This window comes from Acinonyx jubatus, chromosome B4 (genome assembly GCF_027475565.1).
Source record: "Acinonyx jubatus isolate Ajub_Pintada_27869175 chromosome B4, VMU_Ajub_asm_v1.0, whole genome shotgun sequence".
Taxonomy (NCBI): domain Eukaryota; kingdom Metazoa; phylum Chordata; class Mammalia; order Carnivora; family Felidae; genus Acinonyx; species Acinonyx jubatus.
In genome coordinates, this window is record NC_069387.1 from 93465040 (window position 1) to 93483520 (window position 18481).

Genomic DNA, 18481 nt, shown 5'->3' on the forward strand with positions numbered 1-18481 from the left:
GTGAGAGAGCTGTGAATCATTCAGAGCTATTTTTCAGTGCCCACTGAATGTCATGTATTGTGAGACCTACTGAGGATTCTGCTATGAACAAAATAAACTATACCCTGTTCTCATGAAATTAGAGATATGGAATGAAAAAGGTGCTCAGTTAAAAAACATGACAGTTGAAAAAAGAATAAATGTGAGGAGAAAATGGGACAGTTTTTGTGACTGAGGAAAAAATGCATTTACAAAAAAATGCATGAATTCCACACCTCAATAAATTGAAGTTCATGAGAATGAAGCTAATAGTATCTCAAATACACAAGGTGTCAGGGAATATACTGCCTGTGTACATTTCCTGGAAAAAATTAACCCAAACTCATGAGAAAGATGACTCAAAATTAAGAACTGAAGAACTAGAAATTGTGATATAAAAGGGAGTTTTGAAATTATGTAAAAATGAGTGAAAATGAAATTTAATTATGTCTCAGGTCCAACATCTCGGATTATAACAAGACAGAGGTTTGGGCAGAGAGATAAGAAATAGAAGTGATTGTACATTAAGTGATTTATTTATTTATTTATTTATTTATTTATTTATTTATTTATTTATTTAATTCTCACGTTAGATAACATACCTTGTAGTCTTGTCTTCAGGAGTAGCATCCAGTGATTTATCACTTACATACAACACTCAGTGCTCATCTCAACAAGTGCCCTCTTTAATGCCCCTCACCCATTTTCCCTCCTCTTCCCCCACCCCATGAACCCTCAGTTTGTTCTCTGTATTTAAGAGTCTCTTACGGTTTGCCTTCCTCTTTTTTTTGAACTTAATTATACATTGAAAAATTACAGTCCATCTGAATCATGTGGCTTGCCCAAAGTCAGCAGTCAGCGAGGGCAGATCCAAGTCCTGGGGCAGTTCTGCTTTGCAGACCCATGTACTTTCCACACCCTTACATTACTTCTGGTGCTGCTCTTTGCCATGCTATCATTCTTAATGATTGACTCTGACATCACATCTGCTGCAGATTGGTTCTCACCACTGGCTTTCAACACCACCAAATCTAAGAGTATATCTTTTGTGGATTAAAATCTCTGTTTAAGGAAAAGGACTATGCACCTAGGGAGTATAACTACAAATGCGTTCTTATAAATTGAACTGTCAGGCAATTAAAAAGAATCCTTTTTGTCTTTTATTCAGTTCACTTCCTCATACACTGGAAACTTTTACACTGGTGGCGTTCACTGACAAAGGTAGGGTAAAGCTAAATCTTAAATTTTTTAAAACTATGGTGCTAAATATTCCTATGAGAAATATTACTGCATAAGAAAAAAACAAGACATCTAGTATTAAGTGACAAATCTTCTTACTCCTATTATAATTACTTTTACGAGCTATAGGATAGAAAACATTAAAGATAAATATCCCTACCCTGTGTATGATGCCTAAGAACTGGGGGGAGGCAGTTAATTTACTGCTTCTCTTCAGTTTTCATAACCCTCAAAGGCACTTTGCCACCACTTTGCGCAAACAAAATCCTAGAAATACGAGAACAGTACCAATAAGATAACACAAGATTGCTAAGTTAAATACATAATTACTAAAAGATGAGGCAATAGAATTTAAGGCAGGACATCTTTTTAATTTATTTTTATTGATTATTTAAAAAAATATTTATCTATTTAAGTAATCTCTACACCCAACATAGGGCTCAAACTCACGACCCCAAGATGAAGAGTCGCATGCTTTTCTGCCTGAGCCAGCCTGGTGTCCCTAACTTTTTATTTCTTAATTGCAAGCCAGCTATTTACTTGAATGAGAAGAGAAACAAATATATCTGTACCTTCACAAAAATATCTTTAATAAAAGATAATACATATGTTATATATTCTTAGTTCTTCACATCTGAATATAATATGTACATCAGAACATTTGATTGCCTGTTTACATTTGGGTTTTGGAGAAGCATATTTTCATTTCCAAATTGGAATATTTGGATAAGCATATTTTCATTTTTAAAATGAAAATTTGGAGAAGCAAATATTTACTTTCAAAAATGAAAATGAGACAGCCAAGGAAATAACAGCTTTCTCAATAGCTCTTGACAGGTAACTTTTATGATTATATTGGTATAGAAGTAGCTCTAGTCCAAAGTCCTTCTTTACTTCATGAGTTTATGTTCTTGCTGAAGAACCTTTGCCACATACTTTTACAGTCATTGGCTTCCTTCATCGCTGGTTACAGGTCAGCTTTTTAATCTGTGTCATATGTGTACAAACTGATGCCTACGCCTTTGATTAGGCAGAACTGATGCCTACGCCTTGGAGAATATATAATGCTTACAAGACACTTTAAAAATACTCAAGAGTGAGGACACCTGGGTGGTTCATTTGGTTGAGCATCCAACTCTTGATTTTGGATCAGGTCATGATCCCAGGGTCATGGGATTGAGCCCTGCATCAGGCTCTGCACTGAGCATGGAATTTGCTCAAGATTTTCTCTCTCTCTTTCTCTCTCTCTCGCTTTCTCTCTCTTCCTCCCCCCCTTATCTCTCTTTCTCTCTTTCCCTAAAATTTAAAAAAAATACTCAAGAGAGAGACTTGGTTGACAAAACATGGAAAGAATGGAAGATGTTGTTACCTGGCAATAGGTGGGTTGTCATGGAATTAAGTTGTAAGACAGTGGTTCTCAACCAGCAGGGATTTAGCCCTTCAGGGGCATTTGGTAATGTTCTGAGATGGTTTTGGTTGTCATACTAGGGTGTGTGGTGGGGTGCTACTGGCATCTAGTGGGCAGAAGCCAGGGATGCTGCTAGATACTTGACAGTGCACAGGACAGATCCTCCTCTCTCCCCAGTATAATTACCCAGTCCCTTTGTGTGCTCTTGGTCAAGTCACTGATCCTCTCAGGATCTTGGTTTCCTCATCAGTAAAATTAGCAAACTAAAATACATTAAGTGTTTATGCATGGAGTCTATAGTTAATAATACAACATTGTATACTTAAAATACTTTGCTAAGAGGGTAGATCATATGTTAAGTGTTCTTATCACAATACAGAATAATAATAATTAAAAAATTGAGTGCCTGGTTGGCTTAGCAGGTTGAGCATCTGACTCTTGATTTCAGCTCAGGTTATGATCCCAGGGTTGTGGGACTGAGCCCCGTGTTGGGCTTCACGTTGACAGCATAGAGCCTGCTTGGGATTCTCTCTCTCCCTCTCTCTCTGCCCTTCTTGGCTCATGCATGCATGTGCTCTCTCTCTCTTTCAAAATAAATCAGCTTTCAAAAAATAATAAAAAAAATAAATAGAGAGCAGGAGGACACTTTTGGAAGTGATAGGAAGATCTATGACAAAGATGGTGGTGATGGTTTCATAGGTATATACTTATCTCCAAACTCACCAAGTTGTATCCATTAAATCTGCACAGCTTTTTGTATGTAAATCATACTTCAATAAAGTGGCTTAAAAATACATTAAGTATTTAGTACCACACAGTAAATTTAGTGCCAATTTAGTACCAGTAAGTGTGCAATAAAGGGAAGACATTAAATATTACTATTGTTATTATTTTTATTATTAAGAGGATTGCATTCTTAATACTTAAGAAGTAAACAGTTTTTATTAAGATAAAACAAAATTAAAAATTGCTTCAAGGCACATGCCTACTCTGAAAATGGTATGTTTTACAGAAATGGTTCTGTAAACAGATCATTCCAGCCAGAAATCTATTCCCATTTCCCTCAGTCTCTAGCAATTATATATAAACAATTAGAAGAGGGTAGCTGTTTATGTCCACCTGTGACATGTTTTCACTGCATGGGGCTCAGGCTATAGCAGGTGATCTGACATACAACTTCCTGTCTCAGCTACCAAGACCATGACTAGAAAACTTCTACATGACTAATAATTGGCTTTTTTATGGCTCTAACATGCTAAAACTTTTGTTGACATCAAGAGCTCTTTTCCTGTATTTTCTAAAATTGCTTTCCAGAAGCAATCTGGCTTGTAGATATCTCTACCTACATTTCATAAATGCCTTTGCACTTTGTAATAAACCTCTAAGTACATTTGAAGATTTAATTTTGATGATAAATGTTCCTTCCATTGTTTATTGAAGTTTAATAACTAATTCTTCTTAGTAATACATTTCCCCTACCTAAAACAGACTGAATGGATTGGAAATTGCCCACACACTTTTCCTTGGAAAATTGTATTTGTCTATTTGTCGCTCCACCCACTCTACATTCACATTTGAGAGGTGCTAAATAAGTCACACATTTGAAAATGTCATGCATGTCTAATTTTATGCCTGGCAATATAATTTTTTTTTATTTTAAGGAAAGTAAACAATATGTCACATTTCAAAAATTTTGCCAAGCCTTATGTTATTGTTACATAGCACACATAATCCACCATTACAGCAATTTACCTATAAAATTTCATAATAAAACCATATGCCTTTTGTTTCTGTGGTATGTAGGAAGGCTGGATCGAAATAATGGTATTTGATCTCTCATACATATAGTTATTGCCAGAGGGGAAATTCTGTATTGTGTCTTTTCTTTTGCATGGAATCAACAAAATCATGGGAAATAGAATCAGAATATTATGTGTTTGAAAATTGCAAAAGTGATAGCACAACTATTACTGAGAGAGCCAAGTAAAAACCTTACTTTAAATCAAGGTCACTATCAAAACTACTTGAGCAAAGATAAGCTTTTTTAGAGAATCACATTTGACAAGTCCCTAAATGTGAACTGTTGACATGTCAGTGTTATAGTTGCATCAGATAAACTTAACTTCATGTTAAATCCAGTCTGAGTAGGTAGAATTTTTCTTTTTTTTTATTTTAAAATTTATTTATTCTGAAAGATAGAGAGAGAGTGGGGCAGGGGCAGAGAGAGAGGGAGAGAGAGAATCCCAATCAGGCTCTGTATTGTCAGCATGGAACCCTATGAGGGATTTGAACTCACAAACAATGAGATCATGACCTGAGCCCAAATCAAGAGTTGGACGATTTACTGACTGAGCCATCCAGGTGCTCCAGAATTTTTCTATCAGTATTAATTCCTTCATGTATACTGCTGGTTCCTCTGTTACGTTTTTTCCCTTTTTTAAAAGCTTATTTATTTATTTTGAGAGACAGAGAGACAGAGAGAGAGAGAGAGTGTGTGTGTGTGTGTGTGTGTGTGTGTGTGTGTGTGTGTACATGAGCAGCAGAGGGGCAGAGAGAGACGGAGAGAGAGAATCCCAAGCAGGTTCTGCGCAATCAGCACAGAGCCTGATGGCGCTGGATCCCATGAACAGTGATATCATGACTTGAGCTGAAATCAAGAGTCAGATGCTCAACTAACTAAGCCACCTAGGCACCCCTCCCTTGTGACTTTTCAAAGCGACCTTTTCTCATGAAAATTTAAGATTGTGTTTGAAATATATCATTCTACTTCTTTCATTTATTCAAGGGCAACTGGAAGACACATGAAAAGTGTTGTTTCTCTCACTACCCCCACCTCCAATGTGTTCCTTGCCCAAGAAATGGGAGCTCCACCAGCCAGGTACTCAGCCAAATAAATGAGGAGTCAACCTTAATTTCTTTCTTTCCTTCTCCCTGAGAAGGGAGCAAATCCTGTCATTTCCATTTACAAATAAATCCCAACCATTCACTTCTCTCCATCTCCACCACCATCCCTCCTCTGGGCCATCATCATCTTTGTCACCAGGCTAACACAATGGCTTCCAGAAGAGTCCTACTGCTCCTAGCTTTGCCTCGTGTTCTGTTCCCAACAACTCTTCACCAGCAGAGCACCTGCTCTTGTAAATCCACACATCAAATCACATCAAAGCTCTGTTTAAAACTTTCAGCTTCCACCCTTCTTGTTAAGCCCAGAGAGGCTGGCTTATTTCCACCTCAACTGCTCTGTCCTCTGCCTGGGAGGCCCTCTCCCCACATTGTCACATATCTTGGAAGTCTCCAAGGGTTCTGTTCCGCTCACTCACTATTAAGGTATCTCTTCACAGCACTGCACAATATATGATTTTTTTAAAAAAATGAATAGACTTCATTTTTTAAGATCAGTTTTAGGTTTACACACAGCAGCAAAGAGTACAGAGTTCTCATATACCCTCTCTCCCCTATTTCCCTAAACAATATTCCCTATTAACATTTTGTATTAGTGTGGTCACATGTGTTACAATTGATGAGCCAATACTGGATATCATAATTAACCGAAATCCGTAGTCTAGATTAGGGCTCGCTCTTTTTGTTGTACATTCTATGGTTTTTTTTTTTTTAATTTTTTTTAACGTTTATTTATTTTTGAGACAGAGAGAGACAGAGCATGAACGGGGGAGGGTCAGAGAAAGAGGGAGACACAGAATCCGAAACAGGCTCCAGGCTCTGAGCAGTCAGCACAGAGCCCGACGCGGGGCTCAAACTCACGGACCGCGAGATCGTGACCTGAGCTGAAGTCGGACGCTTAGCCGACTGAGCCACCCAGGTGCCCCCATTCTACGGGTTTTAACAAATCCATGAGGCCATGTATTCACCACCACAGTATTGTACAGAATAGTTTCACTGCCATAAAAATCCGCTGTGCTCTACCTATCCATCTCCTCCCCTGAAACCTCTGGCAACCACTGATCTTTTGATTATCTCTAAAGTTTTGCCTTTTCCAGAAGGTCAAATACTTGGAATCATGCAGCATGTTCATTATTTGTTTAAAAGAAAAGTACTAAATTATTATCTGTGTTCCCCTCCCCCTCCCCTTTAGAGTATAGGTCCTACAAGAACAGGGATCTTGTTCTCTCCTTTGGCCACAGTGCCAACCACAGGTCCACAGTGTATCCCCTGCAGGAATTTGTAGACTGAATGAATGGATGAATCTAACTACCAACCCAGTGGACAGCAATCACCCATACTTTGGAAACATTCCTTTCTCAATTTTTTCTAGTAACTTTGGAGCAGACTTATCTAGGTTTCTGATTTTTACATTGATGCTTGGCAGAAACTGGGAAAAGAAGAGCTAGTCTCTGGCCCCCAGGGGTTGAGAGTGTGGCCACCACAGATTCTTTTGCCTCATGAGAGCAATATGTCATGAAAGGATTTATCCAGTCATGCTGGATATGCAGGTGCTCCTGAGTTAGAGAGGCAGAGCCTGGACCGAGTCTTACATGGTAAGAGCAGGATCTGCTGGGCCTCTCTCTGCCCTCCAGGACTCAGAGGCTGCTCAGGAATCTGCTTTCCCACTTCCCTCCTTTACCTTAGCCTTTGCTCTGCCCAATCTTATCCGTCCACCCAACGCCCCCCCAGCAGTCTCTGCTTTTAGCACTCTCAACCTCCTTGAATTCTCCTCTTCCTCCCATCTTTTCATCTATGAAGCAGAAAAACACTCTAATTGTGACTGACAAGAGAGAAAAAAGCCCTCAAGATTCCTCAGATTAAGGAAGAGCCGCATATGTTAAAATAGTGCAATTAACTATTACAACAACAACAACAACAACAACAAAAAACACACCCTCTAAAATACTAAAAAATGCCCAGAGGTCTCAGTCATAGTTTCCCTAAAATCTCCAACTTTGTCTCATTAAATTTTTCCTTCTGAGTCTCCACCATTTAATACATAAAAATCAAATTTCTTACTCAATGTTTAAGTTATTCTTTTTATTATTGTGTCACAATTCTTAGAAATCTTGCTAAATGTGTGCCCATAGGAGACCAGACGCTTCTGAATTCATGATGAAGGAATCTTTAGGGTGTCCTTACTGCTTCCTATATTTAGACTCGAGGAAATACGCCTATCATCACCATGTTCAAGGCCTTAAATGTTTTATATCCTTCAAGTTTAGACTTACTCAGCCTCTGCCTTTCCCAACTAAGCCCTAATCTTTCTAACATAAACCCCTCCCCAGCAGGGGAAACATAAATGAACAAAAACCAATAAGACACTTAGCAATACTGTTGGTTGAATAGTATGTAGTGTGATGTCTTTTGGGGGGCATTTAAGAGCTAAGGAAGGAATATTTTTGAAAATGTACAAAACTAAAAAGAACATAGCACAAGGAAAAAAATGTTTAAACCCCTTTGTAAACATCAAATATTTTAAAGTACATCACAGAATTTTTGAAAGAATAGGAAAATTTTATCAATGTATTTGAAAAGTAACTGTTAACTCCCTCAATACAAAATAGAGCTGCCTAGTTTAGTGGGTTTACTCTGGGTTCTTTTTTTTTAATTAGAAATATACTTTTAAAGGCTACACATTTATAATTTATAATTTACAGAACTATTTGCCGTGTATACTTGTATACTTTTTAAATTCATTCACCTAAAAAGTTAGTCGACAGTGAATTATCTAGCCTTTGAGCCTATGATCATCCCTTTTAATGCCTAGAATTTCGCAGAATGCTATCTATCTTTAGCTATTTATCTAATAGCATTAATATCTAATGCTATTTATCTTTAAAAATAAATAAGGAAATCAACGATTCTTAAAGATATAAGCTTGCCCCTAAGACGTTTCTTTTTAAAATTTGTCCTGAGTTCCATAAAGATGATATAAAAGAAGAAATAAAGTAAGCCCAAAGTGTGCCCATGAGACTTTAATGACTTTGAGGGCTCCAGTGACCACAGTAAATCACTTTCTAAAGCTTCATTCCCAGGGTTGATCAAGTTACTAAAAGCCTCAGTGCAATTACAGCCTTATTCTGCAGGTCAGAATCTGTAATTCCTTAGGTTTTCCTTAGCTATCACTCTGCCATCAGATATGAAATATTCCCAGTCTAATAGGATCAAAGCCTTGCTTCTGTTCCCAGTCTTTTCAACATTCGTTTGAATGACAGTATCCCATAGTATTAAGCAGTGGCTCAGTAAGGGATAAGATATATAAAGAAGCAAACTTACCATCAAACACGTTACTATAATAACAAAGATGCTGAGAAAAATGACAACAGCATAAAATCCTTCTTTGCTCCAGATTTTGTCCGCTTCATGCTGCCCTTGTAAAACATTTTTCTTTAAAAGCAAAACAGAAAGTCTGACGTTAAATGAGAGTTTGAGGAGAATGGCGTTCTTATCAGACACTCAACATATTTTTAGCTTCACTCCATTCAGTGTAGTAGAACACACCTACATCCCCCGCTGCCAGAGCTGCTTCTCAAACTGATATGAGACGAGGACAGCCGTCCCTATACATGAAGAGATGATTTTATCTCCTGTGCAGGAGCGAGTGTGCTGGACATGGCATATTGGGTCCTAGACTTCGTAAATGTCCCTCCAACAGTCTCTCTGGGAAATTACCTGGTTCATAAGTAAAAGAGTTCTGTTCTTTTCTGTGCTGAGGAAACTGTTTCTGAAGCTTTCCTTACTGTTTTAAGTCCCCTCCCACAACACCAACACCCTGGTTTACGTGCTGTAATGCAGCTCTTGACTTTAAACAAAAGTGAAACAGGTGCAAACAAAATCTCTTGATGCTTTTATAAACAGAGTAACAGTGTCAGGATCATTTCCTTCCTTTTTTTCTCTTTCGTCAAATCTTTTTTTTTTTCCTTTGAATGCAGTCTACTTTTGCAGTTCACCTCCACCTGATTGAAGTTCACCTCCACCTACAAATTGTTAGGATATTATATTTTACTTAAAGCAACAGGGAGCATCAAAAAGTGCAGAATTATTTGGAAATAAAAGTAAGATAAATAGTTTTACTTGCGCCTTTAAAATTTTTTTGCTCTCTGCTTAGTGGGTGAAAGGGTGGAGAAGAAGCTGAATAAAATGTGAATGAGTGTCTTAGTTTTATTTCACCCACTCCTTCTTTAAAAAAAAAACCCACATCTATTAATATCACAACTTAGAAGGCAATTAAATTTTATAATTCAGTGAAATTTAAAGATTCATAGTTAAGGAAACTTTAGCTTGAAACTGAATGGCCTACAGTTGGGAAAAACATAAATGCTAAATCAAGTCAAATGTTTCCGCTCACCTAAACTTCCATTTTGTTGAAGTATGCCTTTTATTTCCCTCGGTGAGAGTCCTTGTCTGTCTTTGGATATTGCCTCCAACAATTAAGAAAGCCCTGAACAACAAGATATTGATGATGAAAAAGCCACATGGATAGTGGCCATGGAGAATGAGAGTTCATCTTGGGCACCCCAGTGGCGATGAGTGCCCAGCTTAATGTAACCACTGGGGTGACTTCAGCTCCTACTATGTGGAAGAGAAAAACCACCTACTTGATCCTAGTCAACCCACAGAATCATGAGAAATACATAGTTGTGTCAAAAATAAAATTCTTGAAGAAAAAGAACACCCCTGTCCTTGTAGGTGTCTGAACTTTGAAATCATCGTTAAATTATTTTTCAAGACTTTTTAAAAAATACAACACATTCAATGTTTGTAAATTAGACAAAAAGAAATAGTTGCCTTAAAAAATAGTTTATAAAAACTTTTATCCTGGAACTCAAGTTGCTGGGGACTTGAACAAAACAGAGCAGAAAGGATCTTGGAGTTCAATTGTGATCATAAAAATGATTTGAGGCAGACTCCTATTGCTTGCATAGTTGAATTTCCATTGCCTTTGCTTATAAAACACTGATATGCTCACTGTAACATCTCGCCTACTTTCTAAGACACAAATTCATAGATATAAGAAATGACTTGTATATATTTGAAAAATATGTAAGTGGTCAGTTGAGGGAGAATCTGAAAATACTTGCTTGATGAAATGATTAGAAACCAAGTATCCTACTGGAAAGGAAATCTTGCATTCAAGTGGTGACTTGTCTTTTACTCTTTGACCTCAGCCAGATCATATTTAATACAATACCTCTATAAACATAGCTGGAAACTATCAGAAAAAAAACCAACTCTTGTAGAAACCAGGTATAAATATGGTAATGAGTTTTTTACAGGCAACTAAATAACAACTATTGCTTGCTATAAAAGCAAACTAGTTAAGCCTTCAAGTAGACAGCCTAAACTTGTCAAATTTAACTATGAGGATCTTAGCTTTAGTTCATGTAAAATTTGGATAAAAAGCAGTGGTTAGGTGGGTGGAAAGAGATTTTGTGTTCCTAACCTGATTTGGTTCCTTTCTTTCTCTTTCTCTTTCTTTCTTTCTTTCTTTCTTTCTTTCTTTCTTTCTTTTTCTGCTATAGTTCAACACCTCTGGAATATCAACATGTTCCTTTCTGCTTAAGACAAATCTGTTTTGTTTTCTCTTTTAACCAAAGTGGTGATGATGGAAGAATTAACCTCCTACCCCCACTCCCCCACTCCTAGTTAGAAAGGCACTTGTTTTGAACTCCTAGAACTTAGTCACTGTGCTTTCTTGGTAAATAGATTTCCTTCTGAGTCATGCTATTACTGCTGAGCACTACTATATTTGTACAGAGATCTAAAAAATTGATAAGGATAGGGTAATAAATGGAAAAGTTTGTAGTTGAGATCCCACAAGTCAAAAGAGTATAATTCACAGGAATCTCCAATCTAACCTTTGCATAAGGTTAATGTGATGCCTTTACAGTTTGTCAAAGGGCTGAGGGTTCAATAATTCAGAGGCTCCACAGTCAGGTCAAACCCAATGCCACTGTATTATCTTTACGTCTTATATCATAGCTACATCTACCTACATGCTTTGCCCTTTAACTCTGTTGCAGTGAAAGAAGCTGATGAATTTTGTTTATTACTTAAAATTTGGGCTGTTTCCTGTACCCACAATATGGCTTCTCTGCATTGTTTAATAATTTGATGCACGATAGTTGTCTTAATTGTTTTTTTTTAAACAATTCTGATCCCAAGTGATGGGAGACATCCCAAATGCTAGAAGACATGATTCAGAGGCTTTAGGAGATATATCTTTTTAGAAGAGATGAAGCACACAGAATAAGAATGAAGTGGAAATATTTTAATTATCTGGTTAATTGAGTTAGGTAGATAAACAAGGTGTATCCTACAACAATATAATTTTGTTAGATAAATGCTAAATGTCCACTGTATTATGCATAAAGTGAACAATTCGTTCTGAATTACCCAACACATGTTATCTTTAATTATATTCTTCCTCTGCTTTGTATGGTCAGGACTATAATTCTTTAGATTGTTGACTAATGTTCTAGTTTCAAGGAATAATCACCATGCTCATGGGTAATGGTATATATTTATTTGGTATGTATTTTTTTCTGTATGTGAATATTCCATGAAAGTATCATTCAGCACCTTGGCCTGTTAGTAAGGAAGGTAACTTCCTCCTTTGAAACATAAGACCTGCCAAACTGGCATAATTCGCCATTAAACAACAACAGCAAATCCTAGATCATTTTTGCATTATCAATGTAAAACTTACTATTTCAATACATATTTAATTCAGTCATTAATTAATTTTTAATTAATTTTATAAAAAAATTTAAAAATAGAAACTAAAATAATGAATTTCATTTTATTTCCCTAAGATTTAATTTACTAGGCAACAGGAAGTCTAATTTTATCTTTATGAGCATCTTATAATAAAAAAATATGGGAGCACTTACAATGTTCCAGCTCATAAAAATATATAAAAGAAATAATATCTTTTTCTACCCCAAAACTTAGATTTAAGTGAAAACAGATGAATAAACAAAAGTAATTCTGTATTTGGTATTTTTGTTTCCCAAGAGTCATTTCCAATTAAATCAAACAGATAAAGAAAGGGCAACGATGGAAAACATGTCCTTCCCTGAAAGTAATGCATATTAACTTAGAAATAGATGCTTTGAGACTGCATTCACAGTGTTCTCTAATCCAGATAAAGGATGAGAAACCAAAATACCAATATTCTTTTTTTTTTCTGTTAATAAACATGTTAGCACAACACAGTGATAATTTGGAATAAAAATGTGAAAGAATGGGTTGAGGCATAAGTTGTTATCAGCGTTAATGACAAAGATGAATAAAGAAATGGGGAAACAGAATACCATCACCAGCTTAAACAAATATCAACAAATGCTTTTGCAGTGCCCCTTTGGACCCTATGTTGCTGAGGTTGCCCGGGACCATAGATGGCTTTCTCTTTTTTCTGCATTAGGACTTCAGGTCAGAGGGTAATGCTGGGTCCATTCTAGAAGTGCCTGAACAAAAAGCCGCAAACAATCCATCCTTCTCTCCTTACTGAAATGCCTCATATCCAATTAAAATACTTCCCAGTCTCCTGTCAGGTAATATTCTCTAGATTCTAGATTTCCTAGATTTCTAAATTTCTACACTTTCATAAAAAGTATCACATTTTGCCCATCAAGTATACTTCCATTATTCAACTACACTACAGACCTGTGGTCTATGGTAGGCTAATAGTTCTGTGCCAAGCCCCTCATTATCACTGGGCTGAGGTGTGTTGGAGGACAAATACTTAATTTTTACTGGTTTTTTTGTTTGGTGAGCTTCTCTTGGTTTGCAAATCTGGATGACTCACTAAGCTGCTGTACTCCTAAAGCATTTAGAGTGGCATTTAAACTCAGAATAAAGCAACAGGGAAGAGTGCTTATAATATTCACTGAAAGATTATGGGAGCAAATAAATAAACCCAATGGTCTTTTTAAATTTTACAGCACTGTCCTGAGCAAGATAGTGTGCAAGGCCATCTGTCAAGGGCCTAGATATGGAAATGGTGTTTCGTTGGATACAAAATGGAAGCCCTTCAGAGTCACATGCAATCAGGGTTGAGGAGGAGTTTGGGTGTTTAAGCTCATATTGACCTTTTCCCCTGGCCTCTCTGAAGCAGGAAATGAGGGGCTTTCTTCCTCAAAGCTCCTATGGCCCAGTGTGGTAACATTACCATGTATTCTCCTTATCTGCTTATATCTTATTTGCCCTATACTAGAATACAAACTCATTGAAAGCCAAAATCGTATTTTATTTATTTATTTGTTTGTTTATTCATTTATTTGTCCAACTTTGGACACTACCTAGCACACTGCTTGTCTATTTGTGTGCCCATTATATGCCAGCGTCTGAATGAAGGGGTGGAGACAACAGATAAAGTGAAATGGCATATGTTCTCAAGGAGCCTATAGGGTAGAAATAGATTTGAAGACCAAGACGGGATAAGGGCTTCTTGCACTAAGCTCAGTGAGAACACAAAGCAAGAGCCCACATCTGTGGAAGCACAAGGGAAGGCTTTGTTATATAGTAGACTGATCTTGAACCACGAAAGGTGTACAGGTGGATCAACATATGCACAAGCATGGAGGGAAGAGAGTATGGGGGTGTCCTGGTACTCACTGAGTGTAGAGGTGCTGAAGCATAAACTAGGAGGGTGCTGTCCAACAATCAGACAGCCCAGTGCACAAAGGACCATATATCATATTAAGAAATCTAGATGTGATTCTATAGCATTTAGGAAGGCAAAGAAGAATCAAGAATCATGACATTAGGAGAGCACGGCCAGATCTGCTCTGAAAAAGATTACTCTGTGTGACAAGAGGGAAAATCCCTTGTGTGTGTGTTGGGGTTGTGCAGAGCACGGAGAGGGCAAGGAGGAGAGCAAAACTAGATGCAGCAAGACTGGCTGGAGGTTGTTGTTACAGTCATGGCTCAATGATGAAATACATCTTCATTCTGCCAATAAAAAAACTGTCCTGCATTCAAATTATATTTGTTTGGTCCCTGCTCTGTGTAAGGACTTCCACATATATTTCTAAAATTTAATTCATATTTCAAGTCTATAAGATAAAACTATACTCCCCCCACCTTTTTTTTTTTTTTTTTTTTTTTTACTATACCCATTTTGGATATGAAGAAACTGAGGCTCAGAGAGGCTGATACTATGCCAAAGACAGACTTAATCTCATAGAGATTAAATCACTTGCCCAAGGTCACACACATCTTACGTGCTGGCTTTGGGATTCAAGCTCAGTCTTGGACCAAAGTTTTTTATACCACACCGGTGATATCTGCTGAAGTGAGAGGCATTGTGCTTCCCTGCATAGGGGAAGAGACTAGGAGTCGAGATGTCTAGATGTCAAAGGCTGTTTTATACCTCATTTGCTTTGTCACTTTGGTGAAGTCACTTGATTTCTATGAGCCTTAGTTTCTATATCTGTAAAATGTTCACATATGCTCCCTCAGAGTCTGAGTCTATGATTCTGTGAATTTAATTAAATGCATTCAGGATGATGATCATTCCAGCAAGTTTGTTAGAATGGGACATAGCAGAAGGTAAAAAGGGACTGAATTTATTCAGGGGCAAGGATGGCGGAGATGGTGGGGGCAATTTAAAAAGTGCAGATTTAGAAAACACTATGAAGAATACATTCATAGTTCTTAAAATTATGTTCCTCAGAAAACAAGACAAAATAAAATAAAATAAAAACCACATCTCAAATGAACTCCTAGATTGTGGACAAAGGTAAGTATCTGGCAACCACTGTGACAATGAAGGCAGTGAGGAGTACGCCTGTTGAAGAAGAGAATAGAAGGGTGTAATTTTGGACACTTCAGTTTCAAGTAATCAACCAACAAATATATCCAAATGGCTTTTCTTCAACACAATTTACTGGATAAGTCAATAGAAGCTACAAGACCATAAAGATTTGGAGAAGAAAGTGCCTCGGAGTGGAATTTTGATGTGAAAATAAATTCCGTAAGGAACAAACATATTAAGTACGAAGATCAGAGAATTCTGACCCTTAGGGAGATTTTTATTATCAAATAACACACAATAAACAGCTTTCATTTCAACACCTCCCGGAATCGAGTTACCATGTCATGCCAGCTGTGCACATTTTTAAATGAAATATTCCATGAACAACATACCTCAGGGGAGACTTCTATAATTCCAAATTGAGATAAACTTTGATGTAAGACATTTATATTAAGTGAACGCAGCACTTCCTCAGATGGGAGAGCATCCGAAATTCCTGCTTTTCGGTTTATAGGAGACACAAATAGTTCAACACTGTTCTTCTTTCCCTAGTAAAAGCAAATTATTTGTGTACATTAATAGGCTTTTTAAACAGCTTTGGGAAATATTTTCACCTTCCCCCTAGAAACATTAAAGAAAATCAGAACCCTAGAATGTCCAAAGGCATCTTGGCAATCACATTTATTAGTTATCTGGTACACTCAGTATTAACAGCCCAAAGCCTGAGATTTTCCAATGGCCTTCTTTCAATTAGTTGACACTTCAAGATTTGTATCTTTATATTTCATTGGACTCTGGTTTAATTTCCATTCCATATTGTGATTTTTGAAACATATCGTGTAGACGTTCCCGAAGTATTTTGTGTTTAAAGAGGCATTTTAAAATCAAATAAATTAGGGACGCCGGGGTGGCTGAGTCAGTTAAGCGTCCCACTCTTGATTTCAGCTCTGTTCATGATCTCACGGTTCGTGAGTTCAAGCTTTGCATCAGGCTCTGTGCTGACAGTGTGTAGACTGCTTGGGATTCTCTCTTTCCCCTCCCTCTCTGCCCCTCCCCTAGTTGCTCTCTCTCTCAAAATAAATAAATAAACTTAAAAAAAACCTTTTAAACCAAATGAATTAAATAAAACCTGTTATAATGGTACAATTATTAGATACCACCACTCCATATATTTTTCTTATAACTTGTATTAACGTAAAGGCTGAACTAAGGAAGGTGATGCTAGATGAACTTTGAAGTTGCTTCCCTGATCCTGTCTTTCACCTCAAGTATATTATACTTTTAAAATCTACCCTTGGTAGAAATGCATATGCTGGGCAGTAATATCATGGTACTTTCCTATTAGTATTACCTCCTTAGCTGAAATGGAAACACGGTATTTCTTACCATAAATGGCTGATACGCCACATGCACACACAAAACAAACACCACACAAAAATGACATAATGAAATAACACTGCACTTATGGAGGGAATTGTTGTTAGTCTTTTCTTGTTGATGCATGGAGTTGCTCATGCTAGACAACGATCTTTCAGTGCAATTTATCAGAAGTTCAGCCAGGTATAAAATGCAGTATCATGCTCACTTCGGCAACACATACACTAAGATGCAGGGTCAGTGTCCTCCTGGAAACCCAGAAAAAACGTTTCTGTGTTTGCGGGAGATATCAGACAAAGACTAAATATAGCATAATGCTGACGTGAAACATGTTTATAATAATTTAAACAGTTTCTGACCTAATAACCACAATGGTAGGAATAGATGACTTGTTTTGTGCCTGATACACTCCTAGGTACCTTAAATCTGTTATCCATTTAATGCTGAAAACACCTCCAGGACATAGGTATCATAGTTTCCATTTTGCAAATGAAGAAACGTTAAGTGGCTTGCCTAAGGTCACACGGTAGGACATGGTCAGGCTGAAATGCAGTATGGTTCTGTCTGCCTGCCTCCAAAGCATCGTGCTCTACTGCCTCTTGCATCATCATAGCTCCATCTGTTATAATAACTGCTCTTAGAAACAGACATATATAGGGGCGCCTCGGTTGAGGCATCTGAGTCTTGATTTCGACTTAGCTCGTGATCCTAGGGTCGTGTGATCAAGCCCCGTGTTGGGCTCCACACCGAGCATGGAGACTGCTTAAGATTCTCTTTCTCTCTCTGCCCCTTTCCCCCACTCGCACTCTCTTAAAAACAAACTATATATATATATACATATGTATGTATATAAATGCCACTAGCATTCTCTGAGGATAAGCATATACCTCCCTGTGTGTTCCAAAACTATTTTTCATCCCTGCAAAGAGCTATTATGCTCATTAAATCTATACACACAAAAGTATATCCAAGATATCTAAGCATACCTAAAAGATTTAGGTCTAGATCTAAGACATCTGTAATCCCTGTCTTCTCACTTGAGCCGGCTATACCCTGGATATAAAAAACAATTTTAATTCTTTCAGGATATTGGGGAGTGTTGTATTTCCTCTTCAATGGTACAGTGTTAAAAACTACAGTTGGGTTTTTTTTTTTTAAGTTTATTTATTCTCAAGAAATAGTTGACACGGAATGAAAGTTATCATGGGGTCTGAAACAACTCATCCTCCACACACAGAAAAAATTCAAAGAAACAAAAACTCTAAAGCAAAATAAAAAGCAAATTCTTCTCTGTAGCTGAAAATACAGATATTGACGCAATAGACAGATAAGCCTAAGCAAGAGCGTAAGAATTTACAGGAGGGGTATGTGCAGTGAGATATTAGATGATCCCAAAGCCCCTTTTCACAGGAACCTTAGGTAATTAGATTTTTACAAAGAGAAAATCTTATGATTTGAATTTGCCTTTCTTTGCCTTTGCTCACACCCACCTTCACATGCAGATGGGAACGTGTAGTTGGATGACATCAAGGTTCCCAAACACTGAGGAAAGGGGGAAAGAAAGGATGTGGGTGACTGATAGATAGGTCTAAAGTGGGCCCTCTACAAAAGATCCTTCGGTTTTACCTCATCCCCACCCCAGATCAGATCCCCATCTAAGTTTTCGCATGACTTCCAGCCTTATCTATTCATGCATTCCATTTGTGCTGCTGTCCTGAAGGGTTGGGTCTTCT

At 37.4% G+C, this 18481-nt stretch overlaps 1 protein-coding gene across 3 annotated transcripts in view; it reads right to left on the reverse strand.

Moving 5' to 3' along the window:
- PTPRR (protein tyrosine phosphatase receptor type R) overlaps positions 1-18481 on the reverse strand; it is a 241745-nt gene that overhangs the window by 97209 nt on the left and 126055 nt on the right. The window contains exons 4-5 of one of the 3 annotated variants that reach the window (XM_027071251.2): positions 15764-15919; positions 8888-8998 (exon numbers count right to left, since the gene is read on the reverse strand). In XM_027071251.2, the coding sequence (XP_026927052.1) occupies positions 8888-8998; positions 15764-15919 (267 nt within the window). The other 2 variants (XM_053226493.1, XM_053226494.1) reach the window with 2 other exon arrangements.